This window comes from Phodopus roborovskii, unplaced genomic scaffold, assembly GCF_943737965.1.
Source record: "Phodopus roborovskii unplaced genomic scaffold, PHOROB, whole genome shotgun sequence".
Taxonomy (NCBI): domain Eukaryota; kingdom Metazoa; phylum Chordata; class Mammalia; order Rodentia; family Cricetidae; genus Phodopus; species Phodopus roborovskii.
This window is the reverse complement of record NW_026126446.1, coordinates 2,259,530-2,285,906: the sequence shown is the minus strand read 5'-3', so window position 1 is coordinate 2,285,906 and position 26,377 is coordinate 2,259,530. Positions and strand designations below refer to the sequence as shown.

At 52.0% G+C, this 26,377-nt stretch overlaps 1 protein-coding gene across 7 annotated transcripts in view; it reads right to left on the bottom strand.

Moving 5' to 3' along the window:
• Positions 1 to 17,068, bottom strand: part of Col27a1 (collagen type XXVII alpha 1 chain) — a 118,343-nt gene extending 101,275 nt beyond the window's left edge. For 4 of the 7 annotated variants that reach the window (XM_051187951.1, XM_051187952.1, XM_051187954.1 and 1 more), the window contains exons 1-3: positions 15,447 to 15,994; positions 10,113 to 10,183; positions 5,015 to 6,750 (exon numbers count right to left, since the gene is read on the bottom strand). In XM_051187951.1, coding sequence (XP_051043908.1) covers positions 5,015 to 6,750; positions 10,113 to 10,183; positions 15,447 to 15,502 — 1,863 coding nt within the window. In that variant the 5' untranslated portion in view covers positions 15,503 to 15,994. Of the gene's footprint in view, positions 1 to 5,014; positions 6,751 to 10,112; positions 10,184 to 15,446; positions 15,998 to 16,963 lie in introns of those variants that run through there. The other 3 variants (XM_051187956.1, XM_051187958.1, XM_051187953.1) reach the window with 2 other exon arrangements.
• Between the last annotated feature and the right edge of the window lie 9,309 nt (positions 17,069 to 26,377).

Sequence of the window (26,377 nt, the reverse complement as noted above, 5' to 3'; positions counted from 1 at the left end):
TGAAGCCCTGTCACTTATCACTCAGTTAACTTGTTAGGATGCCATCTCCTCCAGGAAGCCTTCTTTGGTGCTTTTCTCTTCCCTTCTTCTGGGGAAATATCAGTTTGTAAGCCTGGCTGCCTCTGTAACTGGCAGTCTCCTCAAAGTCACTAACACAGAAGATGAGTCATCTTACCCCCAGGGCTTGGCCAAATGTCTGATAACACAAAACAGCAGGCAAGCTCACAGCAGCCAAGTTCTGTGCAGAACCAGAGCAGAGAAAGGACTTAGCCAAGGTCATACCAAGCATCCTTATACCACAGAGGGGTAGTGTAGCACAAAGGGCACACGCAGAGGCTTTGAAACAGCTGGGCCTGAGTTCAAATGGCCTGTTGCCATGCACAGCGGGGTGTGGCCAACTCAGTGCTCTGACAGCTCAGCCTGTATAAGGGCCACAGTCCTTGTAGGACGACTTAAGGATAAGAAGCAATATATGTCTACTGCCTTATATACCACAGAGCCTGCACTGAAATGCTCATCTGTTCCCATGGGGCCCAGCATCAACATAGCTCCTAGGAACCTGCAACAGAGCCCCATAGGTCCCTCTGTCTCCTCTAGTCTAATCCCCAGGCATGCCCTTGTTCAACAGTATTTAATGGCCCCTCATTTCCCAAGAGAGAAAGGCCTGGCCCTTAAGTGACCTAGAAGCACCTGCGTGGCCCTATCTTGGCTCCTTTTACAGGAAAGCAGAGGCTAAACTTTGTTTGCATTCTGATTTTAGCACTGCATGCCGGGACTTTGTGTGATTCCTTCCTCCTGCCCAGGCCTCAGCTGCTCCCTTTAAAATGCATGTAGTAACTAATGACCATCCCTTCCACCCTAAAGAAGAAAATGAGATTAGCAAACATGCATGCTGAGCCCAAACCCCTCAAAGGAAGCCAGGCTTTCGAGGAGTGTGAGGCCTGGGAATTCATTTGTTTCAAATAACCATCCATGAGATTCTAGGTTCCGTGCCCAGAGTCAGAACCAGTGTTGAAAACTGAGTTCGTTCTGGCTGGCAACAGATCGTGCTCTCACACTGGGCAGCCCGGTTAGGCTCTGCTCAGCTTGGCACGCAGGCCTGTGAACACTCCAGGGTTTGCTATCCCTGAGAATCATAGCCCAGATCCAGACAGTTAGATACCACCAGTTAATCCACGGTCACTGGACAGCCCTATGAGAGGGAGGAGAACACAGCGTGGCCTCAGGCAAGTCCCAACCTGCTCTGAGCCTTTGGGGGCCTCCAGCCAAGCAGATAGTACCTTTCCAACCATCCAGTCCACATAGATTTGGGACTGAGGCCAGGCCATCTCCCTCTTTTCCAGAGGCGCAGAGTGCAGCACGGGACAGGGGGCTCGCACAGGCAGAGAACCCTGCTATTCAGAAAGGTGGCTTTGTGCCAGCTGCTTCCGCTCCCTCTCCAAGCCTGGGTTTCCGTGGCTGTCCAATGAGGATAATAATAGCCCGTCACCGCAGATAATCTATAAAACGTGCTAATCCTCGTGCCTGGCATGAAGTTGATTCTCAAATAGCATGAGTTGTTATTTCTGCTAGGCAAGCCCCTGGGACTCCCCATTCAGCAGTTTAAGCTACACACACCCCTTGCTACTGTTTTGGGGAGAGTAGTGTCTTTTCAAGTTTTGTCCTCCTCCTTGGCTCAGTTCTCTCAGGCAGGTGACCCAGAGTTGGAGGGAAAAGCACTGCTGGAGGTATCCCAAGCCCTTTTGGTGAGTTAAAAAAAAAAAAAAAATCAGAGATGGCTCAGAGAAGCAAAGGGACTTGTCCAAGGCCACACAGCAGGAAGCAGAGACTGGACAAGGTCACTAGGCTTGCTTTCTTGCCCTGGGCAACTCCTTCATAGACAGTGCTGGACAGTTGTCTCTAACCACATGGCCTGGCCTATGTGATCACCCAGGAAATGAACATGCTCAACTTTCCAGGTACTGGCGTCTCCTGAGTTGTTGGGGACTGAAGTTGGACTTACCAGGTGAGAGAGTAATGAGACTGTTTCCATTTGCCAGAAAGTCAAGCTGGACTCCAGTGGACCCTGATGAGGCTACAAGTGTGGAAGGCTAGAGGCACCCTCTTGACATTTCTTCTGGGGCTCTGAGCATCTAGGCCAGAATCTGACCTCACTTGGCACATCTGTTCAGCATACCCCAGTGCAACTCAGGGTCTAAAGCACATTTAGGCATGGTCAGACTAGCCTGGCTCTTGACACAGTGGTCCAGGCCCCTAGCTGAGACATGGATACCATCTCCAGCCCACCAGCCAGAGTCCTGGGCCGTGGCCACCCAGCCCAGCTACAGGCATGCCCCTGGTGTACTTAGTGTTCACATTGTTGGCTAGGGTAATGGTGGGTGCCCTGGCCCCTCTGTTCCATCCGAATGAGTCCCTGCTTTTACACAGTGGAAAACGTGGCTGTTTCTTTCCAGGCCCATAGCCTGAGCGGGGGAGCCCAATGAATCATGAGCCGGGGTGGGATTTTTCCACTCCACACTGCAAACAAGGAGGCCTCTGAGAGGGCTCAAGTGGGGGAGGGGCGGGGGCTGCAGGCTCTGTCCAGGGAATGCAGGAGGCCTGGGCCAGGGTGTATGCACACGCAGAGCCATGGAAACATAAAACAGCCCTAGGGGCTTCCCCTGGTGTCCTGACCTCCCACAGCTAGTCCAAGGGGATCCTGCTCTTGAACAAGACCCTCCCCCCTTGTGCCAGCTGCAATAAGGCCCTGCACAAAGAGTCAGACCTGCTAGCATCTCCCCCTGGTAATCAACAAACAGGAAGACAGTCTACAGGCCTGGGTCCTGGGGACCTGTATCCTTAGTTTGCTGCTCTCTGTTGGGTGACCAAAACAATGACTGACACCCTGGTGGGCAAAGATTCTAGTAGGTTTTTTTTTTTTTTTTTTTAGGTTCCTACTGGAGAGTTCCAAACTGGGGAGTGAATAGGGATCATGATCAGGAATGGCATCATGCAGACTGATGCCCCCCTCATCCCTAACCCTACAGGAACATACTGGTGTCCTTGGTCAAGCCCTGTGCCTCACCTCCTTGTTTGCTCAACTGTGGCAAAGGATGGTCTCACACACTGTCTCATGGGGCCAAAAGGGAGCCAGCCACTGAGTACTAGATAGACACCCAGAAACCTGGGCCGTCATCTTGTGTCAAAGCACAGGGTTCTGTAGTCCTTCCTCTGAGGCCAAGGGTAGGCTCTGACTCATCCTGAGGCCACCCCCTTCAACCCAGAGTCTCTGTGTGGACCCTTATCTGTGGAGGAAAAGGATAGAATGCCCTAGTCTCAGAGCCTAAAGTCCAGAGACAGTCTCAACTCTGCCTCCTATGTGCTAGGCAAACTTGGGCAAGTGCTGGCCTCCTCTGGGCAGTCTCCTTGCCCGTCACCTGCCCAAAGAGGAGGGTTCAACTAAAGAATCCCTGAGCATCCCTCAGCTGAGCATGTAGACTCCGGGGCTTCCTCTGATAATGAGAAAATTCAAGGATGAGATGAGAAAATTCAAGGATGAGATTGGCAGAATTTGAACCGCAGCCCCAAACCCCAGGGAAAGGGGTTTGGGGCTGTGGTTCAAAAGATAATCTACTTGCTAAAAGCCCCCCCCCACACCCAAACATGGCCCTGTCCTCTCTCTCTCCACTCCTGGCCTGGAGAAGGTGGTTAGCCACCTTCATTCCATTGTGATGCACCACATAGCCAGAGTCAGGGGGCCAGTTCACTTCCTCGACCCTGTATTCTGCATCCTAGAGTGCACAGTTCCAGGAGTTAAGCTGTCTGAGCCGAAAGCTCCTGAGTCAGAGTCGGGCTGGGTGCAAAGGTTCCGTGTCTTGTCCTTCAGACCCTTTCATCCCCAACTCTAGACTGCCGGTTGAAAACAACAGGAAACTTGAGTCTAGTGCTGACCTAACTGCGGAGTAATGTACACTATTTCCATAAGCTTCAAAATATGGTTATAATGAGCAGACTCTGTCCCCTTGGAGACGGGCTGGGTAAATATTATTCCTAATGAATATTAAAACTCATTAAGTGTGTTTGCAAGACCCAGGAAGCCCCAGCATCTGCCACTGTCTCTACATTGCAGGGTGCCTGACCCTCAAACCCAGAGCCCAGTGGGAGACCTGGCTCTGAGGAGGGGGCAACCATGGCACTGTGGCCATTGCTAAGGTCAGAGCAGGGGCTTGAGCATTCTAGAACCCCCATCCCATTACTCCTTTGCCTGGATTGACTGGCCATCAGCCAGAGAAGGTCATTGGCCCTGGACACAGTCCCAGGCCAGCCTCTACACATGAAATGCTTTTTGTGTCTTCCTTTTTCCATGACCCACAAGGTCCATCCTCATCTTCAACTCCTTGACTAGGGGTGGACATTCAAGCATAGGTACCAACCAGGTAGGAGACACATGCCAATAGGAAGGTCGGGTAGAAAGCTCCAAGGAGAAGTGGGATCATGGTGAGAAGAGGCCACCCGAGAGCCACCACACCTCCATCCTCCAAGAGAACCAAGTAGACTAGACTTTCCTATGAACCATTCCACTTTTTCAGTGTCAGTAACTGCATGAAAAGAATGCTGCACGTGCCAAGCAAAATACATCCCAAGCTACTCATCATGACTTCTGTCCACAGCTCCCAGACAGACAGCAGGCCAGCAGGGTCACATGGGGAGCTGTTTGTCAGTTCATTGTGGTGACCTAGGTCCATCAGCTATGGTGTTCCTGAAACTACAGATCCTTGCACTCGGTCAGCAGTGAATTACCCGGGACCTGAGTTAGCAAAACTCAGGAATGCCTACCAAGTCTGCCCCTATGGCTCACAATTCTGCCCTAGAACATGTGATCATTGAGACAGTAAGGCCAAGGAGTTGGGGACCAAATTGGCTCCCTGTCCCAAGTAGCTCTTTTCTCTCATCCTTACCAGGGTGTGTCCTCTTCGGCTGAACTACCCCATAGCCACCCACTTATGTACCAAGTAGCATGCAGACACAGTCTTACCGGCAAGCCACAGTCTCCCTTGGAGCCTGGAGGCCCCATCAGCATCGGGAAAGGTGTGGGGCCTGGCAGGTGGAAGAAAGGGAAGCTGCTGCTGGTGGGCTGGGGGCTGGAGGACAGGAGGTGAGCTGGGGCAAGGACCAGTGCTGGGGTGGACAGCTGGTTGGGCTTGGTTGTCAGGTCTCTTGGTGGGCCATCCCTCGCTGTCTTCTCGGGGCTGAGAGGTATGGGCTTCCGGGGGCTGTTCTTAGATCTGGTTTTCTTGGAGGCTTCCAGTCCTGTGAATTTCTTGCTCCCAGCAGGAGTTGAAGAAGAGTCACGAGTGGGAGGAGCCATTCTAGGATTTCCACTGCCCAGTGGAGGGAGGGCTGTAGCCAGCGTCAGAGAGGCTCTCGTAGAGCCCAGGTACGGAACAGGGGACTGGGACACAACAGTTTGCTGAGGACTTTTAGGGGCACTGATGCGGACGGGCTTGCTGGCCCAACTGGTCATCTTGGATTTAGACTCTGCTAGGGTGGGAATAGTAGCGGACTTCTTCAATAAGCCAGCAGTGGGACGCAGGGGCTGGGGACTGGGTGCTAGCGGTCGGGGTGTCACGAAGGTCTTCTGGACAGGTCCGACTGTGGGACGAGAGGCTTTGGAAGGTGCAAGGTGGGAGGTATGGGTCACCGGCTTCTGGGCAGGTAGAACAACAGGCTTTGTAAATGAAGGGGAAGCTGTTTTCTGGGTTGGATGAGGACTTTTCACAGGGGTAACTAAAAGGGAACGTGGGGAAGATTCAGTTGGGGTATGTTTGCTGGGGCTAGTGACTGTGATCTGTAGTGGCAGGGCAGCAGCTGGATGAGAAATCCTGGTGGAAGTAGCCAAAGAAGCTGAAGGCAAGGGGGAAGTTGTTTTTCTGGCTGACTGCTTGGCAGGTGCCAGTGGGGTCCGGGCAGAGCTGTGTTGGGGGACAACCCTCAGGGGCTTGGTGGGCATGGCAGGAGCCATAGTCACCATGGGTCCCCTGACTACAGGCCTAGCCCCCAGGGTTGCTGGGGCTCTGGTCAGGTTCCCCAGGCCAAGGAAGGCTGGTTCAGGATGCAGAGCAAAGGCTGGGCCAGAGTCCCAGGGGAAGAGGACTCCCACCTGGGGACCATATGTGCCCACCTGTCGGCACCGCTCTCTCAGGTGGGTACAGTAATTATGAGCGACCTGCGCCACGGGATGGATGCTGAACTGACAGAGTGCACCTTCGAACTGGACAGCACGAGGGTTCATCTTCCCCAAGAGAAAGGAGCCCTGAGGGTCAAGCATGGAGTCCCTACGGGAAGGCAGCGGGATAAGTATCCTGTGCTGCCCACAAGCTGTCACCAGTGTGACCGTGCGGCCACGAAGCTCTAGAGCCAGGTGGTGCCAGCGCCCATCATGTACATCCAGGTCGAAGGCCACAGATTGCCGAGGCCCCAGGTGGACAAGTGTCCTGCCGGGGAGGAACTGCAGGCCCAGCTGCAGCCTGTGCTTTCTGCTGCGGATGGCGAAGAGAAAGGCATGGTTCACACGGTGCGAGCAGAGGCTTAACACCAGCGCCAGCTCCTGGCCCAGGGTGGTGGGAAGGATTGTGGCCGTGGGGGCCTGCAACCTGGCCCGCTGTGTGAAGATGAAGCCAGATGGGAAAGGAATAACACCAGGGGGTGCAGGGCTCCGGCCACCCCCGGCCTTCGTCCAGCTGAGGCCCAGTCGCTGGAGGACATCCACATCTGGGAGGGATAAGATAAGATGGTGAGAGCCTGTTCCAGCTCTGGCTGCAAGCAGCCATCTGGGAATCTGCTCATTTCCCTGCACAGACCCCTGCCCCAGGCTGAGGTGTCACACCGCAACCATCTGTGTCGCACTGCAAACTTGCTTCCCAGGGTTGGGCTGCACGTTCTTGCCTGCCTTCCTGGGTCTTCCCTGGATCCACACCCAACTCTACTACTTACTAATCCTATGGCCCTAGGGCCTCAGTCTTCCCATCTGTCAGATGGAGTCATACCATGGGACCCATTGCAAAAGGACATTGAGGTGACTAAATGGGCAAATGCCCCCATGGCAAAGGGATTAGTGGTAAGTACTTTCAAATGACAACTGCTGCCACCAAAACCAGTGATGTTCACCAAACACCCAAGAGCCAGAGATGCCTTTTTCCTCTACTTCCAGGAACCAATCCCCTTAGCAATATATCACTGGAACTCAGTCAGGAAGTCCAGGGAGCCTGGACAGTCTGACCACCTCATCAGAGGCACACCTTCCCACCCAAGGTCTCTGCCTGGATCAGACTGAGGAGCTAGGCTTGGCTCTCAGAGGGAGCTAAAGCTCCACTGAGCCTTCCTCCCAGGTAGCTTTGAAGGGCACAGAGGAAGTAACCCACGTACCCATGCAATCTCCATTCTCCAGCCAAGCATACAGACATCTGTCTGTGGTCTAGCCAGTTCTCACCCTTAGTAATTACACTGTCAGGGCTTCCCAGAGCAAAGGGATGGTTTTGGCAAGAACAAATGCAAATACGCTTCCCGTGCACACAAACCCGGTTCTCTCAACCATCTTAAAAGCAAAACGCAATGATCCACACTGTATGTACGCATTAGCTCTAACAATCTTCTGGGTTTTTTTTTAAGACAAGTTCTCACCATGTGGCCCAGTCTTCATGGAAAGAAAGGCATCCTGATCCAGTTCTCTGGGTCATCTGACCATCTTTGGCTATCTGAACTGCCAGCATCTACAAAGGCTGACTCCAGACCTCCACCTCTGCAGGGAGCCATCAAGTGCCTCCAGAACTTCCAGCTATCTCTAAAGCTTGTGTCTGGGCTGAGGTCTGGGTCAGAGCCTTGAGACTCTAATATTGAGAGTTGAATGTTCTCTCGTTATTGCCCAGCGCACAGATCCCAGGCTACACTGGAGCCTTAATTCAATACCTGACATCTAACTAGTCCTCAGATGACAACTATGAGCAGACAGATGAACAGATGGGTGGATGAATGAATTAATAGAAAGACAGATGGATAGAAAGACATTCACAGAGATGAGTGGGTGAATGAATGGGTGGAGAGAAAAAAACAGATACATAGAAAGACAGATATACAGAGATGGATGGACCAAAGGATGGGCCAATGAGGAGCACCTAGACACTCATCCTCACCCAGCCCCTGCAGTCTCTTCCTGATCCTCAAGCTTTCAGACAGCACAATAGGCTCTCAGTGTTCTATGGACTCTGCACCCTAGGGTGCTATACCTATAGCATCATGATGGCCTAGATGAAGGCTCTTTCCTGTACAGAAGCCAAGGCTCTTCTATGCCACCAATAGTCCCTCCTTCCTATTCTTTCTCACACCAGCCATTCCCCAGCTCTAAGCTAAAAGGCTGTGTGTGATTTTCTTAGCATATCTTACTTGTTTTAGTCACTGAGATCATCTTATCATGAAATACTATTCACTATAAGCAACTTCAAGTGAGAGAAGCCACTTAGCTACAGAAGGGAGACACCTGCACACACCCCACGGTGCTAGGGTGTTCCTCAGGCTTGCTCTTGGCACACCCCCACATCCTTCTCTACATGCCAGGCCTCCAGCCAGGTGGCCAAGCCTAGAAGAGACACAGCTGGCCAGGTTGGCATCACCTTGGACTGCTCCCTTTTCATCCTCAGGTGGCTTTCGAACCTGATGAGCAATCAGCTTCTGCTGAGCCTCTGAAGCTGCAAGAGCACAAACTACCAGTCCTGAAGTTTCTGGCCATTATAGCAGGTGGTGTTTCCTAGACCTTTAAGATGCACAAAATCAGGGCTGACAAGAACAAAACTGAATAGGCTTGCCATGCACATGCATCCGTTTCTCTCACCCACCTTGGAGGGAACTTGACTAGTGCACTATATACACAAATTGCACTTAATAATCTCTCTCTCTCTCTGTTTTTGAGACAGGGTTTCTCTGTGTAGCTTTGGAACCTGTCCTGGAACTCGCTCTGTAGACCAGGCTGGCCTCAAACTCACAGAGATCCACCTGCCTCTGCCCCCTGAGTGCTGGGATTAAAGGTGTGCACCACCACTGCCCAGCTATCTTCTCGTTTTTTGAGACAAGGTCTCACTCTGTGGATCAGACAAGTCTGGAACTTGGAGACTTCCTGTCTCTTCCTCAAGTGCCAGGATGGCATGGCAGATGTGTGCCAGCAGATGAGGTTTACAATATGGTAACTTACCCAGGGTGCTGTGCAGCTCATAGCTGGAGCTGGAACCTAGGGACCCAAGCTCAGAGTGTCTGTTCTCAGCCACTACCCCACACTGCTCTAAAGCTACAGATGGGTCAGGAGGCAAAAATAGCCCCATCCTGAATCCCACCGGGAGGAAGAGATGGGGGACAAGGAACGAACTGAGGGCCTGAGCCAGGGTGTACAGGCCGGCCAGCTGGCTCCAGTAAGATGCCTTTATTACATAAACCTGGCTCAGTACAACTCCGGTCGCTCCCACCCCCTGCCTGACTCAGGACTCTGGACAGCTGTTCCACAGCTTGGAAAATATGACACATGAACAAATGTTGCTGGGCAGCAAAGTCCCTTCCGGGCATGGCCCTTACCTCCCAGGGGTACAGTTCCTACCCGGTGGCCAGATCAGGCTATGGGGACTCTCATGGTGCCCGCTGCCTGCCCCAGAACGTGGCAGGAATGGAGGTGAGAAGGATAATTAATTTAAGAGGCGTTATGTCCACTTGGCACAGATGTAGGAAAGATCTGAGTTTCATGGGCAGTGGACAGCTCTCCAGGGACAGGAAAAGCCAAGGGTGTAGGGATGCCAAGAGTGGACAAAGATACTACAGCCTCCATGTTCCCTAGTGGTAGCTCTTAAGATACCCAGCAGACTGAAGCAAAGGAGGCACTCAGATAGGACTCATGGGAACAGGAGGATAGTCCTACATGCAACCCTTCCAACCCTTCACAGACCCCAGGGAATTAGGCCCACGGTTGGCTCCATTCTCTGGATGGGAAAACTGAGCCCCTACATTCCAGCTAGTGGTGTGGATATCTGCTACCCTAGTTCTCGAGTTCTCTTCCGCCCTTCTTTGTCTCCCACTGGACAAAGAAAAGAGAGAATTACCTTCAGGAGCTCCTTGGGTGGAGGCCAGATGACAGGAAAATGAGACCAAGATCCAGGCGAAGAGAAAGCCCCTGGAGACAGGCAGACACAAATGCACAGGGCATCAGCTTCCACCCTCACACCCAGATCCGGCTAGGGAATCAGGAGGGATGGCCTAGCCCAGTTCCCTTCCATCCTGGTCTGATACTGGAAGCCAGAGGCAAGGCACAGCCTTCATGGACCAATCAGACTGGTCCCATCCCAGGATGCTCTTAAGCCCCAACCCAGCACCTCAGCAAGCTACCAACACAACTTTGTTTTTCACAGCAGGGTCTAAAACCCTGTGCTAGACGTTGGGAGATCTAGAGTCCAGTCCTTAAGTCTCTTTCTTCATCTGCATTACAGCCTTGCAAGTTCAAGACAAGCTTCTCCAAGCCCCAGGCTATGGATAGCAGAGCCATGGCTGCAAGGCAGATGGAAAACAAACTGAACTGCTCAGAAGACCAGTGTCCTCAAAGTGCTAGGGGGAAGAGAAGACCCCTTCTCAAGGCTAATCCCACTTTCCCACTTGTGCTGATAGAGGGAAATGAGGGTTGGGGATGGGGACAGAGGCAAATCAGATGCCCCCAGGAACAAACCTGGTTCCCTGTGACTGTGACTGACTCCAGCTGAGTCACTCAGCCTTCCTGAGCTCCTCTAGTCTGCAGGGTGGACTGACATGCCCTCTTTCTCGCAGGCCAGATGTGGGGACTAAATTCGGCTCATGCATTAAAGAGCTGACCTGGCCCAGCCAGGGAAGCCCACGGCTGCATGCAGGAATGGTTAAAGCTGTACTTAGTGGCTACTGCCATGATAGGCAGACCTGAGGATCATATTTCACCTTCCTATGGGAGCAGCCACTAGGACACCCAAGCCACTCAAGGCATCTGATCCCCAGGAGGGCAGAGGGGAGGCTGGGCATGTGACCAGAGATGGCTGAGATGGCAGCTGGAAGCTGAGAGGGGTGTGACTGGTGAGTGGCAAGGGCTCTGACTGGGGCAGACTGGTCAGGTTCCTCTTCCAAGAGTAAAATCGGGCTGGTGAACAGGGCAACATAGGAAACCCAAGGCTGCTGTCTGCAACTCATGGTTCATTCCCTGCCAAGACTCCCTGCTTTTCAATTCTAGTTGGAACTTTAACCAATCGCAAGCACGACTTGGGCTGAGCACCACACCACACAGTTCAGAGGACACTGGGTGAATACAGACCATGCCAGTGACTGGTTTAGAAATGCATAAATGACTCAAAAATAGCCAATGGGATGTACGTTGATGCCTGTCAGCCACCCTGGGAAAATACGTGGAAAGAATAGGAAGATTTTTCTACTGGCCTCCACGTGCTTTTGAATGAAGACACGCTGTTCAGAGATGCTACAGGCCACTTGGTATGTGAGAGGCAAGGAATTCCGCGAACACAAGCGGATGGCAGGCAGAAAGGGAACAGTCATGGTGTTAATGTCACCACCCCTGCACTGACCTTTCTTGAGGTTCTTCAAAAAGGAATGACCACTGACCCCTTGTTAAGATCAGGTTGGATTACGTCTTCAGTTACTTGAAGCCTAAGGCTGACAGAGCGAAGGGGCCCTGGGATGCAGACATAGGCTTTTGACACTTTCCCCAGCAGTCCTGTGCATGGGTGACAGTAAAGGCACTACAAATGTCTGCATGGTGAATGAAGACCACATGGTGTAACAGGACTCTGGACTTGTGTCTAACTTCCCAAAGTTTCCCTCTCCAGTCCATCCCCCTTGTCCTTTCCAGTCTGCTGTAATTGATAGGAGCTCTTCTCTTTCCTGGAACCAAACATCTCATGTCTTTCTCACCGTAGATGACTACTAACAGCCAGGGTGCCCAGCCATACTGGGCTTGCCTTCTGCAAAGGATAGGGAATCCTCCTGGCATGACTGGCTTTCAAAAGCTACAGACAGCCTCAGTGGCCCTGGGAATGGGGAACAGTTAAAGTCTACACCCCAGCTGGGGTGGGTGCTTCCCTTACAAGGCACCTTGTGCATATCCCATAATATATTGCCATTCAAGGAGACACTGTAGGAAATCAGTGGCCAGGCAGCATGGGGAAGAGCCAACCCCTGCATCCAAGCTTAGATGGCATCCCCAGCATGCCTGTATCTCAAAATCTCCCAGAAGTTCTATAGACAAGAAACGGGAGTCCTCACTCCTTGAGTCTGCCAATGTTGCATCGCATGCACCTGTCTTGGATGCTTTCCAGATGACAGAAGGACACCAGGTGAGCAAGAGAAGGCACAAGAGCCACATGTGTCCTCCTAGGTCATTTCTGGCTCTAGAGCACCCTAGAGGGTAGATTAAAGGACACTACTTAAAGTTCTCCATGGTCAGAAGGATGACCAGGAGATGGAGTCGAGGCTTCTTGTGCTATTCAGCTGCCTAAGGCCAAACCTCAGAAGATTGTCACAAATGCAGCTGGCCTTCTGGTGTGGAACTTTTGTGCACATCAGAGGCTTAAACTTCCCAGTCTTCATCACATCTCAGTGAGAGGAGGGTCTTGAAGATCCCTAGGGACAAGAATCTACCCATAACCATCTTTTTGAAGAGATGGGCAACAAGAGCCCAGAAAGAAGGGATTTGCCCAAAGCCACACAGCCAAGCAACTCTCCTGCTATATTTTATTTGTTTTCCCTAGAGGAAAAAGTAGAATCTTTTAGAGACTTGCTACTTACTGGGGACCAGAGTTCCAGCTTTCTCAGCAGGAACAGAGATGCAGCCGGGAGCCCCAGAGCCATCTATGTGAGTAAGCTCCAGCCTGGAAAGTTGGCTGCGGAAGGGAGGAGGCTCAGCAATGTGACTACTGTTCCAGTGCTGTTTAGGCTACTGTTAATAATGCTGGTGGCTGCACTGGCTCATGGCTTTGTTCTCTCTGACTTCTGTTTTCATTACAGCTTCATAGATCTTGGTTTGGACACAGAAGGGCTCCGTGGTATATGGACAATCAATGCGAGGACCACTCCCAGAGAGGGCAGAAGGCATCCCATCCCACACCAGCTGCGAAGGACAGAACTTCGGAGACACAGGCTGAACATGCAACCCTCCAGGGAGTAGCCGGGGGTTCTTGTCCTCTACAGGAGGCCAGCCACTAGCACACTACATGTGGCTATTCCTGTTCAGAGACTTGGCCGAAAGCTGCCTTCTGTTTGGATGACTTTCTCTTCATACCTGTTTCTTGGAAAAACTGAAGACTCAGAAGTCCATCCCAGCTTCAACATTCAGGGAGCTCTAAGAGGACATGGGAACCCTGGAGACAGGTAGCCCTGTCAGCTGCTCTACCATGGGCTGAGTGGTGCCAAGGCTGGCTGGGAAGGCCGTGAGTCTGTCCCTTTCCTACCTGCCTCTGTGACCTCAGCAGACCCTATGTGCCCAAGACAGCCACACCCAAAGTCCTTCTCCACACCTTCTACCTCCTCCATGGGAACACACACACACACACACACACACACACACACACAGGATACAGCCCAGAATTTTCCCATTGACTCACACACCCATTCACAAAGCAGTGAGTACAGATAAAAATAACAGCTGTGATTTACTGAACACTTACTACATGCTAGGCCATGTTCAAGAGCCCTTTCCAAAAATGCTTCCTTAACTCACAGAACCTTGCCATCCAGGAGGGCTGCTACTCAGTTTGTGGACGTGAAAATGAGAAGCATAGAAATGGGGGACCTGGCCACGCACACAGCATAGTCTATAGCGTTTAAACTCAAACTGCCTGTTGCTAGGCTCCTATGCTCTGCCCCAAAGTCTGCTTTCCACTGATGCGAGCCCAGGACTGTTTCCGTGCCATCCACAACTGCCAGTGAACAGGATCCTCTACATGCCAGATCAGGCCAGGCCATGGGACATGTAAAAGGTCCCTAGGCACTGAGGTCAGCAGAAGAAACTGCCAAAAAGATTATCATGGGAGTGTGTTGGGATGCAAGTAGAGACAAGAGACGGCATTGAGTATATATAGGCTCCGTCAATTAAAGTCCCAGAAGCCGGTGTCTACCGAAGAGCAGCAAGACATATGGATGTACAGAAGGGAGGACTTCTCAATGAAGAAGCAAGGGAGGGCAAGATGAAGACACTGGAAGGGGGTGAGGGGACTTGAATGCCTGCTGAAGCCAAAGTAGATAGGAGCTTGAGGATGTGTGAACAGGAAGGTAGGGAGGCTCTGGGACTGTTTGCCTGCCTGTCCTAAGCTTTGGCCTCATTGTGGGTTGCTCCCTGACACCAACCGCTGGCATCTGCCCTGGCACAGGGTCTCCCGGAGAAAATGAGTCACCAGAGTGCTCTCTGGTGCCCTGTGTATATGAATGTGTGTGGTGGGGGAGTGGGGGAATCTCAAACAGCCAGCTTTTTCCAAGACATGGAAAAGAAGGGGGCCTCATTACCCTGGCTCCAGCTCAGAGGGATGTTTCTTGAGCGGTGGGTGGTGCTACAATCCCAGCCAGACTCTCCCCAGGAGCCCTAGAGTCCCTTAGGATGAAAGGACAAGCCCTGTGCCTGAGCTGTAGTCCACAGGGCCCCTCTGGACCGCGTTCTCCCACACACACCCACATGCAGTGACTAGATCCCTCACTCTCTTACAACTTCTACACAAGCTGGGAATCCCAGCCTCGGGGTGCCAGCTGTGTGCGGCCCCGCCCTGGAGATTCCCAACCCCTCTCTGGCCACGGTTCCTGATCTGTACAAGGAGGTTGGACTTGGTGATCTCCCAGGGCCTTTCCGCTCCCACAAACTGGCTCTCACTCCTCACTTACTCGGGAGAGGGACAGGAACTGCAGGCTTCCCGGGAGAAGCTGGGAAAGTCTGAGGCACTCAGATCCAGGCAGACACATTCACAAGCAGAGAGGTTAGGAAAGCAGGGACATGCAGAACCACAGAGACTTGAGCCAGGAGCAAACGCCAGGACGTGGGGACCTACAAACTTGTCACAGGGCAGTGGAATCGGGAGGCGTGCGATCTTGAGACCCGCAGATACCGGGACTCCCTCGTCTTGCTCCTACCCCCCCTGTCCCGGCCCTCCACTCTTGAGTGCCTCCACTGGTCCCCTTTTCGGATTGCTGGTCTGGCTCTGCACGGACTCTATTCTGCTGCCCCTTACCCCAATGGCACCATGCAGCTCGGCCTGGGGGCGCAGCCCCTGTTAACCCTTGGCGTCCCGCCTAGCGGGGGCGTAGGAAACTACAGGAAGCTGACGTTCCTCTGCGAGTATTTGGTGTGGCGGGGAACCCCAGCCTCCCGTGCACATCCGAAGCTCAGGAAGCTGGGTCAGGGGCAACTCTGGGATTGTACTCACCCCCCGTGTCCTGCCGCAGCTGTGCCTCGGGCCCCCTGCGCCGATCCCGTGCCCATGGCAGGCCCCTACTTCATACTCCCGAACCCGGGGGGCAAGTGTGGGCGCGCCCCATGGGGCCGCCAGCCCCCCGCCGCGCCGCGCCAGGCCGGCTCAGAGCGCGCTGCCCGCGCACCCCCAGCGCAACCCTGCGCCCAGGGGCGCCGGAGCAGGCGAGAAGCACGGCCTCAGCCCCGCGAGCGCCCGCTCCAGGCCCATGGTCCCAGGAGTCCCGGAGCCGCTCGCCCCTGCCTTGCTCTTTTTCTGCTTCCACCGAAAAGGAAGAAGCAAGAAAAGGCAGAAAGAGAGAGAGAGAGAGAAATGATCAAACTTTTGGAGGTGGGCCGCTAGCGGTCCCTGGAGGCAGAGCAAGGCCGGGCGAGCAAGCGCGGAGGGCGGTTGAAGCTGCCTCCCCGCCGGACTGGGGGAGGAGAGGAAAAGGAAGGATTTGGGGGAAATGAAGGCGATTTAAAGTCTCGGCCCGCCGCAGCTCTCCACCTTCTTCTCCTCCCCGCGCCGGGCCGCCCTCTACTGCCACCTGCTGCCCCCTGCCGGACACAGCAAGGGATGCAGCCTCGGTGGCCTCGCGCGACCATCCATCCATCCGAGAGGGACATACTCCCCCATTTTCTTAGTGAAGATCTCAAAACAGATGCATGGAAAGGTGGCTGCACCGGGTTGCTCAGAGATCCATCACAACTGATGTTAGGAACTTACGATTTATGACACCGAGAGTCCTCACTACCGGGGGGTGGGGGACAAAGGAGACAATGTCTATTCCTGAAAGGATCCCAGAGTTCCAGGAATACAGCTGGGGCTTTGACTTGGCATCTACATTTCCAAGACAACGGGCATCTGCCTTAACTCCAAACTATTAGCAGAAATGTTGCATCCTAGATTCAGAGCTCCGGAAAGAACGCTGCGGATGAGTGCCTTGGATGTCTTTGGCCTTCCTGCACCTTCACCCCTACAGCCAACTAGAGACTCTCTGGGATTCCACGCAGCACACTGTGACACCCAGGCTGATTCTCAAACTCACAACCACAGCTCAGCCCTGAGATTAAATCCACTCTGGCTTCTGGCCTCTATAAGGCGATTCATACTGACTGGTGAGCGCGTGCACACACTCCCTCAAACAGGCACATTCCAAACACTCACATTTGTTCACACGCAGACACAGCCACGCACTTATCTGAGCTCCCGCGAAACACCCTCAGATGTCTGGATTCCGCACAGGCCCAGACTCTGCGCTCGCAGAGGCCGCCACGCGAGTACTCACACAGCACAAATGCACAGGCACAGGATACACTCCCATGTGCACACAGTCCATGCACGTCCCCGAGTGCACACTCCCCCTTGCACACAACCCTCTGTGAATGGAAACCACGGTAGTGCACACAGGACTTGAGCCCACCCTGACACATGCATACACCTTTGCGCACCCTGAATGCCTAGCGCTCCAGGAGTCCCCGGGCACTTACTGAGTCCCTAAGTGCGACGCTGGCCGGTCGGTTCTTCGGGTGCCTAACGGCATCTGTGGTCATGAGTCCCCGCAGCCCCGGGCGCGGGGGCGGGGGTGCAGTCCCCTTCCCTAAAGGCGCGCGGGGCGCAGCGGCGCCGGGAGGGGCATGGGAGCGCGGGCCTGCGCCACCGGCCCGGTCCCCCTGCGCTGCAGCCACGGCCACTCCGCGTGCTCAGGCTCCTGCGCGAGCTCCGGGTGCGGGGGGTGGCTCATAGGTGCCGGGGCCGCGGCGGGTGCCGGCCCTTTTGAAGTCTCCGCTGGGGGCGGGGAAGGGGCGCTGAAGGCAGCCTTTTAAACCGCGGCTGCACGCGGGCACGGTCAAGCAAGGTGTCTGGTTTCAGCAAACTTTCGGAAAAGTCCAAAGTCGGAGAAGGGGGAGGGCGCCTCCGAGCTGTGCGAGGCATCCTGCAGGGGGCAGAGCACCCACTGCCGCCGGGGCCCCGCGCACCCCAGCGTCCATTCCGAGTGCTTCACCTTCGTTTCAAAGAGTACCCAAGGCTGTGCACAGTTTGTGACTTCTCCCAAAGAAAGGACCTCGGGGCTTCTTCGAGTTTTCCGAAGTTCACAGCTTCGGAGATAAAGTACTCCCTGTCCAATCACTTCCCCCACGTGTTTCTGAGCTGCATACTCTGTGCCAGGCACATCCTGCCTTTATTTACATTTTTTGGTATTTTGTTCATGGTACTCCCCCCCCCCTTAGAGACTTTTTAAAGTATTGAATTTAAGTGTTAGGTATCTCGACTACTTAGCGAGGTTAACACTCTTAGATATTTATCTGCGTTACTGAGGGATTTGGGTACCAGTAGTTATTTGCGTCTTTGATTGCCAGCACTCTGTCCTGGCTAAGAGCCATTGTGCTATGAGAAGGGAGATGTGCTATTATTTACATTAAAAAGAAAGTTGACTAAGCTGGTAAGTCATACAGGGGCCGCTGAACTCAGTACCGGACTCTTGTCCTTTGCGCATCGGAATGGCGATGCTTTCCACAACCTTTATTCCTTCTGAGCAGAACCTTGTTAGCCTCCCCCACTCCATCTCCTGTCCTGACACTCCCCCTCCCCGCCTCCTGCCCCCAGCTGGACAAGCTTGACCACTTCAAGACCTGTGTCACTTCTGCCGGCTTCCCCATTGCTGCTGTTAGCACCTCTTTGTCCTTCAGTGCTCCGCTCACACCCACCCTTGTCCTCACATCATGGTGCTATCACTGTTCAGTTGCCTCTGTGTCCCCATAGCCAGCCTGGAATCTGGGACATAATCGGGCCACCAAATATTGCCAACCCAAAAGAGTTGTAAAAGGAGGTGGGGGGCGCCACAGTATGAAGTATGCAGTAAGCAGTAAACAAACCTCTGCTTTGGGGGAAGTGGGCTACTGTTAAGGGTTAGGGACAAAGAAACTGCACATAGTTCTAAACACATATAAATTCTAACGAGGACAGAAGTCCCGAAGAATAACTTAGGGCAGAGAGGAACATCTGGAGGGGTGACCTCATATTCACTATATTGTGAGGTACAACAGAGGTAATATAAAAAGGCTATGATAGGGATTTTCAATGCTTCACACAAGGATCAATTGAATTGTCAAGCTGACCTTAGAGAGTGGCTGGAAACCCAGAAATGCACCCCTGAGGAGGAGGTGTTTAGATCCTGAAGGATGTCAGATACACCTGAAGCTGTGGAGAACAGGCATCTCCTGTGGGAGAATCATAGGAATATAGGGTGGATTGCAAGAAGGCCTTGAATGATGGGTGTGGCAAACAGGGTAGAGAAAGTCTCCAGGTCTCCCCATTGGGGAGGTACATTCCCTCAAAGGTAAATAGCTGGCCAGTGGTGGCATCTAGACATTTCTAAATCTCCCTCATGGTCTTTGAATACAATGTTGGTGTCAAGGACTGGGTAGCTGTTGGAAGTCCAAAAGGGTTGAAATGTGTTGGGTGAAATGCTTCACCCTCCCTATCCAGAATGTAGATGCATGGAACTCAATCATTTCAAGGGGCTTCCGCACCTGGGTAGGGAGGGCTGCTGGCCAGACTCATTCAGTTCAGTATGTGGCGAAAAAGGCCTGCTGAACTTTTCTGGTAAGGCAGTGAGGCTTGGGGGCTTCTGGGAGTCCCAGTCAGCTAGAAGGAAGGGACAAGGACACTGGCAGGAAGACCAGCAGAGAAGGGACCCTGCTTCCTGTGTTTTTCACATCCATTCTTTCTGCCACACAGGTTTATGACCTACAGCCGGTGACTAGGGAGGAACAAACTACTAGGTACCAAAGCCACTGAGTCATTGTCCATATGAAGGGGATAAGGCTCACAGCCAGCCCTCAGGTGGCATCTCTGAGATCGTAAGCCCAGAAATGGGGAAAACGGACTGGTAGGCCTGTATAGGCATGTCAGGGATAAGGCAGAAGATAACAATTCCTGACTGATAAAAAGGGACTCTCAAGGACTAGACAGATGGCTCTCTGGGGCACACTGGACTTGAGAGAAATTTTGGATCTTGACAGTGTCCATGGTGAGCACTCAGTAGGCACCCACTAAATGCCTACACACAAATCACAGAGGTGAGACTATGAACCACTCCATCGCATCAAATTATGGGCCAAACTTTTTCTAAGGGCCCACAGTGCACCAGACATGTCTCTTATTCTTGGGGTACTCTTGACCTGAGAAAAGAGGTTAGAAAAAAGAAGATGAACCAACAGGGCAGAACACCCTGCCTCTCAACACACTGAACTGGGAGGAAAACTACAGTCCCCACACTAGTCTCTAGTCCTCCTAACCCCTTGTACCACACCCAGAGTTCTCACTTGTATATTTGGGTCCCATTCAGACCATAGTATAGGATAGACACACAATTCATGTCTGATAATAAAAGTCATTTGTTCTCAGGCCCTCAGCCAATAGAGGGCCGGCTTGTGTACCAGGCTCTGAGCTGGACACTGGGCATGGAGGAGTTACTGTTACATCCCTACTGGTGAAAATTTAGTGCCTGGGGCCTAGGATGCACCCCATAAATGCTCAGCAAATGACAGTTATGGTTTGAATATGACTTTTCTCCTACAGGCTCATTTGGGCACTTGGTCGCTAACAGGTGGCACTATTCGGGGAGGTGATAAGAACCTTTAGGAGGTGGCTCCTGGATGGAGGAAGAAAGTCCATCTGGGGTCCAACTTTGAGGGTTGTAGCCAGGTCCCACTTCTGGAGAAAGCTCTCTGCTTCCTGACTGCCTAAGTGATGGAACCAGGTGTTCATGACCCCAGGCCACTTCTGACACCATACGTTTCCTGCCATGATGGACTGTATGCCTCCAAACTGTAAGCCAAAACATATCCCACCCCCACTCCGTCCTACTCTCCTGTCCTCATCTCCCCCTCCCCACTTCATTCCTGATCACTGCATTTACTGAAGGGCTACAGCGAAAGACAACACCATGATAGCTTTCTTTTCTAAGTCACTCTTGTCAGACTTTTTGGCCATGACAATGAGAAAAACAACTAATTGAGGGGGAGAGGGAAGGTAGAGGGGCCAGATTTTAGGTGGCTTAGCAGGTAAAGGTGCCTGCAGCCAAGGCTGAGAACTTGAGTTCAATCCCTGGGACTCGCATAGTGGAAGGAGAGAACCAAACCCCACAAATTGTCCTCAGACCTCTACGCGTGGACTGTGGTGTGAGTGCGCGTCCACTTAGACACATAAATAAAATAAATTTTAGGAAGAAAGGAAGGAAAGAAAAAGTAAGGCAACCACTCTGTCTGTCACCTGTGTGAGGATGACAGACCCAGATTTAGGATAAGCAGATATATACTGGTGGCCAGAGCACAAATCCACCCTCTTCTCTGGTGTACTGTGTTATGTGATAGATGATGGCTGTTGGGCTCTCAGTTCTAGCAACCAGGGAGAGTTGGGCATAGAGGGCTGTCCTGTCCACAGAGAGGCCTGGCTTCCAAACTTCCTGAGGAGCTGTAGCTTAGCAGGGCCATGAAGGACTTGGGGTGAGCCCTGCAGGCAAAAGCAGCTGTGAGAAGACAGAGTGCCCTCCACTGTTGCTCTAGAATTCCTTCACCAGCACATAGGCCACAAGGCTTGTTCTGGTCTCACTGTTGGGTTCTCCATAGCTAAGATGATGAATTTCAGTAGGAGCTGAACTCTTGGCCCAGAGAGAGAGAAGTAGCCTGCAGTACTGCCCCCAGGCTCCTCCAGGCATTATTAGGCAGGTCCTCTATCCCTGGAATGTGGCTTGTCTCTGAGGACATGTCCTCCAGCTTCAAAGACCCTAGAGACAGTCATCCAGTGGAAGGCGGGAGGTATTCCAGACCCCAGTAAGTCCTGGATGCTGTCTAGCATGACAGCTTTTCTTCAGCATAAAGTCTCACTGTGTGGGCACTGCAGGCCACTCTAGCACCCTGGTCACCCCTGCCCCAGCCCTGAAACAGACACTAGTATGCCACAGAGAAGGGCTCCAGGCTACCTCATACAATCTCAGTGTCCTTGCCTTACAGGTGGAGAAACAGGCTCAGAGATGGTGAGATATTTCAAAGGTCACGAGAAAACAATAGTGAGGTTAGGCTGAGAAATAGGGCTGTCCACATTTAACTCCAGATGGAGAAGGCCAAGTGGAGTTAGCATCCTTCCATACCAGCTGATACCATAGTTTCGAGATGCAGGAGGCTCCGGATGGGCCAGCCTGTTGGCTATCCCACACAAGCTCCAAGTGTGGAGGTTCATAGGAATGTAGCTGTGATGAGCTGCTTCTGCCTGGGTTTGGCTGTGCTAGGTTACACTTTATGAACAACAGTCTCCCAGGCATGCCTTGCCTGGTCTCATCCTGCAGTACTTAGCCATCTCTGAACACTGGGTGTGTGCCCACATCACTCTGCTCTAATGGTCTCCGTCCAAGGCCAATGGCTGTGTCTTTTCATCCTTAGCCCCTTAGCAAATGTAGGTCAAGAAAGAAGGCAGAGGTGGGAAGGAGGAAGAAGGTGGAAACAGGGAAGCTGGGGAGAGGTAGAAGTCAAGGAATACCATCTAGATATCCTTGCAATAGAGGCAGGCATGACTTTATCCCAGCTAGCAGAGTTCCAACTTCATCTATGTCATTCCCAAATGTTCCTCCTTCAAGGAGCCTGCGCCCCTCCCAAGCTCCCAGTGTTCAACACTGCTGATAAAGACCTCCTCTCTGTCTGCTATAGTACTCTTCTTCTGGCCCGTAAGTGGCTGGGGTCTGGCCACTGGTGCATAAGAGTAGTTATAGAAGATTCTCCTGGAAGTTTTCCTCACTTGACAAGTGGTCACAGATGAGGGGACATGTCCTTTCCTCTGAACTTGGTGGGCCCAGGCTGTACTTCCCAGAGTGTGCAGCTATCTTGTAACAATGGGATGATGAAATCCAAAGGGATCTGAAGAGTGTGAAAATACAGGCTTCGTGGGGACCTGGTCATCCATCCCCCAGGTGTCAAATCTGTTCAGACATCTTAGAGGACAGCTGTGCCACTGGATCATGAAATCCCTATGACCAGCTACAGTTGGCACCTCCTGGTTATGGCTCCTCATTCCCCACACTTAGGCAAGGCACTATGAGGCATTTCCATTTATGTAAGGGTGGCTCTGAGACAAACCTTGAGATAAATGACCCCCTTGTCCAAAATCGAGAACACAGGAGTCCTTCGCCTCCACCCCTCTGCCTCTCATCCAAGAAGCCTGCTGTACAGAGAGCCCTCCAGCCACGTCTCTCAGCATCTCACACCAAATTCCCTTCAGGGTGACTGTGGAGAACCACAGCTCCAACTAAATCCACAGAAGCCTGGCTGGCGCCTTGGCTGAACCACCTGGAAAACCATCAAGTCTTCCTTTCTTTGGGCCCAACATTTTCGTATCCTCCAGCCAATCCTCATCTGACACCCCTTTCCTAATTCCCATCATCCTCCACTCCAGCTACTGCCAAGTGACCACAGCAGAGCTCAGGGGTTTGAGGTGGCATGTAACACACTTGAGTGAGGCTTTATTCACCTTCTCACTGTATTGTCCAAGCTTCTGTTAATGAAGTCCAAGTGTCTATCAGCCTTTGAACAATCACACTACAATGTTCATACTAAGCTCTAATTACCAAAGACCCAAAGATCTTCCCACTTGTCTCCTTCCTGTGCTCAAGTCTTGCCCTCATCCTACAGAACCCTGTTAAAGAACAATGCATCCTGTATTCCGGGTTAATGTGTACTCAATATGGCTTGAGGACCTTGGTCATATTGAGAGACCTTGATTCCTAGTACCACACTGTGTCCACCCTGCAGGAGTGTCATGAGATGGTTTGAGCCAGTACAGAAGAAGCAGAGATGGTTATCTTATCCACAGTTCCCAGCTGTAACCAAAACACTAATCCAAACCTGGTGCTATAGCCTGAGACCTGAACCACCCCTGTCCAAACATAAGGAACTTCAGAAAAGGACCCCCCTTCCACCTTGGTGCACACAAATGCCAAAAATAGGGTGATGGTGGGATGTAATATCTGTGTCCTTTCTCTGACCTGGCTTGGCACCAGCATTGAGGACAGATGAACTTGAAGTACCTGACATGGTTTCTTCTCACCTTGGACTAGAAGCCTCTCTCGGGCTCACTTGAAGGAAGTGCCCTCAAATTAGAGGGAAAAGATTAAAAGCATCTGTAAATCCCTTGGTTATAAGAGCCACATAACAGGTGCCACGACACAAGGCTGGCAGCTCCACTGTGGGTAGAGTAGATGTGGACAGTTCCCATTTAGACAGAACAGCGTTGGACAGAGCACTGAAGAGAAAGGGTGAGTTTGTGAAGGTGATGCTGCAGCCACATAGTGAGCCATTGGCTCACTATCCTGTTCCTGTCCTGTTTCAAAGCCTCTGCTGAGCTTGGAATACTTTGCCCATCCTCTGGCCCCAGGACAGAGAAGAATTTCCTTGGGCCAGCAGGTCCCTTTGTGACACCAAATAAGAGATCAGAAGCTAGTGCAAGAGGCTCAGTACAGAGCGGGAGAGAGCTGTTCATGAGGATTATTTTTATCTTGCCCAGATAGCCTGGACACATCTTATCTTCCCCAGGGCTATTTTTATCTCACGGCTGGACATGAGTGCTGCCTCCCTGGATGACTGGAACCCACTGACAAGTCAGAATAGCAGCACTGGGTCTTCCTTGCCTGACAGCTTTTCAGGAGAACTCACAAATATCCTTTAATGCAATTTCCTTCCAATCCTGAGGTCAACAGAACACATGGGGAGCATAGGCCTCAAATTACAGGAGGGAAACTGAGGCCTCCATGAGTTCCAAAAGCTGTTTCAACAGTGTTAAACTCAGGCTTAGGAGCTAGAGAGATGGTTCAGTGGGTAAGAGCGTTTACTTTGTTAAGCATGAGGACCTGAGTTCAAATCCCAAGTACACACATAAAAAGCCAGGTATGGCTGCATGTACTTGAAACCACAGCATTGGGGGTGGGTGGTTAGAAACAGGCAGATACCAAGAGCCTGCCAACAACTTAGCCAAAATAGAAAGTGAAAGATCTGTCTGAACTCAATAAGCAGAGAGTGAGAGAGGGAGGTACCCAACATCCTACTCTGGCCTCTGTGCCTACATAAGCATGTGCATGTACCACATACATGTACACACAATGAAATAAACTTAGGCTTCAAAACTAAGAATGGTGTGATTCCAACACTAGATGGGCTAAGGCAGGAGGACTGCTGCAAGCTGGAGGCCAGCCTGGGTTACATAACAAGAACTTACCTTTACAAAATCAACACAGCAAGAATAAATGACTATGATGACAGCGATGATGTTGATGACAATGGTAAAATACAGCTAGTGATACAGTTGAGTTGGTAGAGTGCTTGCCTAGCAGCCATGAAGCCCTGAGTTTGAGCCATGCATTGGTAGATTCCTGCATCCTCAGTACTTGGAAAGTGAAGGCAGAAAGATCAGAAGTTCAAGGTCATCCTCTGGTGCAGGGAGTTTGAAGGTAGCTTGAGCTGTATGAGATCTTATTTCAAACAAACAAATAAACTCAGGCTTAGAAAAGACCCTCTTTCCAGAGTGATGTGGACTTAGTTGTAAAGGGGTCTGTGGTATGGCAGGACAAAGCTCACTGTCACTGAGTTCACAATGCCATATTCTGCTGGGCAGGCCTGCTCCTCTGTGGTCCCTACCATGGAGAATTTTGATCTTTCCCCTTCATCCCCATCAGTCCTTGCCCGGGCAAAGAAAACGCTCCTGGCAAATTGGCACACACCCAATAATATCTTCTTCATCATCATAGATAGTCATGATGTCAACAGTGAGACCCGTGACTGTGTGCACCTTCTCTCCCTTCCTCCTTTCTGGACCTCAGTTTCCCTGCTCGAAACCCAAGTAGTTTGGCCCAGGAAATATCTGTGGGGCCTTCCTTCCCGCTCTGGCTGGCCATTTCTATGTCCCATTCATTCCGTCAACAAGTGTTTATTGAGACCTCCTCATAGCCTGACCCAGTGGGGAAATGAAGGCAGGGCTTTTCCAGAAGGTTCTCTGTTCAGGCGGTTTCAGCCACATACGCAAATTTCCTTGCACTTTCAAAAGGCAAATTATGGGAAACATGTTATTCACCAAAACACATTCTCCTCATCTCTCAGGGAAAAAAAATGCCTTCAGCACCACCAAGGACTAAACTAACAGAGGAGAAAAACCCACCCTTGTTCCTCTGGGCACCCTTCCAGGGGCTCATGTCCCTAAGAGAAAGGGGAAGCTGTCTGCCACCACCGGTCTCTGGGGCTTCATGGGCCTATAAACAACCTGTGTTTGTCTCAGCTCTGCTATCTTGAGAGAGCAGTCACAACGAAGTGAAACACAGCCTTGCTCTGTTGTGTGCGCCCCAGAGGGAGGAAAGCCATCCATAAATATTTTTATCTTCCTGGTCACAGAGGGGGCACAGAGGAAGACTTTGATCCTCTAAGCCCTGGGTCACTCCTGTCCTCAGGGGACCACAGGGTCAAAGCTGTCCAGGCCATCCCATATCCACCCCTAAATGATAGGCTGACACTCTTGTTGGCTGCTCCAGGACGTGGTGGGATTAGAGGGAAGACCACAGTAGACACCACCGTTGACCTTGGGCTGGTGGCAAAGCCTAAGTCAGCCAGCTGGCTGTCTTCTGGGAGCTTGGTGGTCAAGGCCATGGAAGGGGAGATTAGGGAGGGTGCTGGGTGTTAGAGGAGAGGCCAGGCTGCAGTAGAGAGACAGCATCTATTTATTAAGGCTATGGAGAGGAGACCCTGCTAGCATCATCACCTCGAGAGCTGCTATTGGCATTCCAGAAAGAAGACCAACTACATTTCAAGTTTTAAAGAAAGAAGCAGTAGTGGAGAGATGTCAGTGATTATCACCAGTAGGGAAAACAT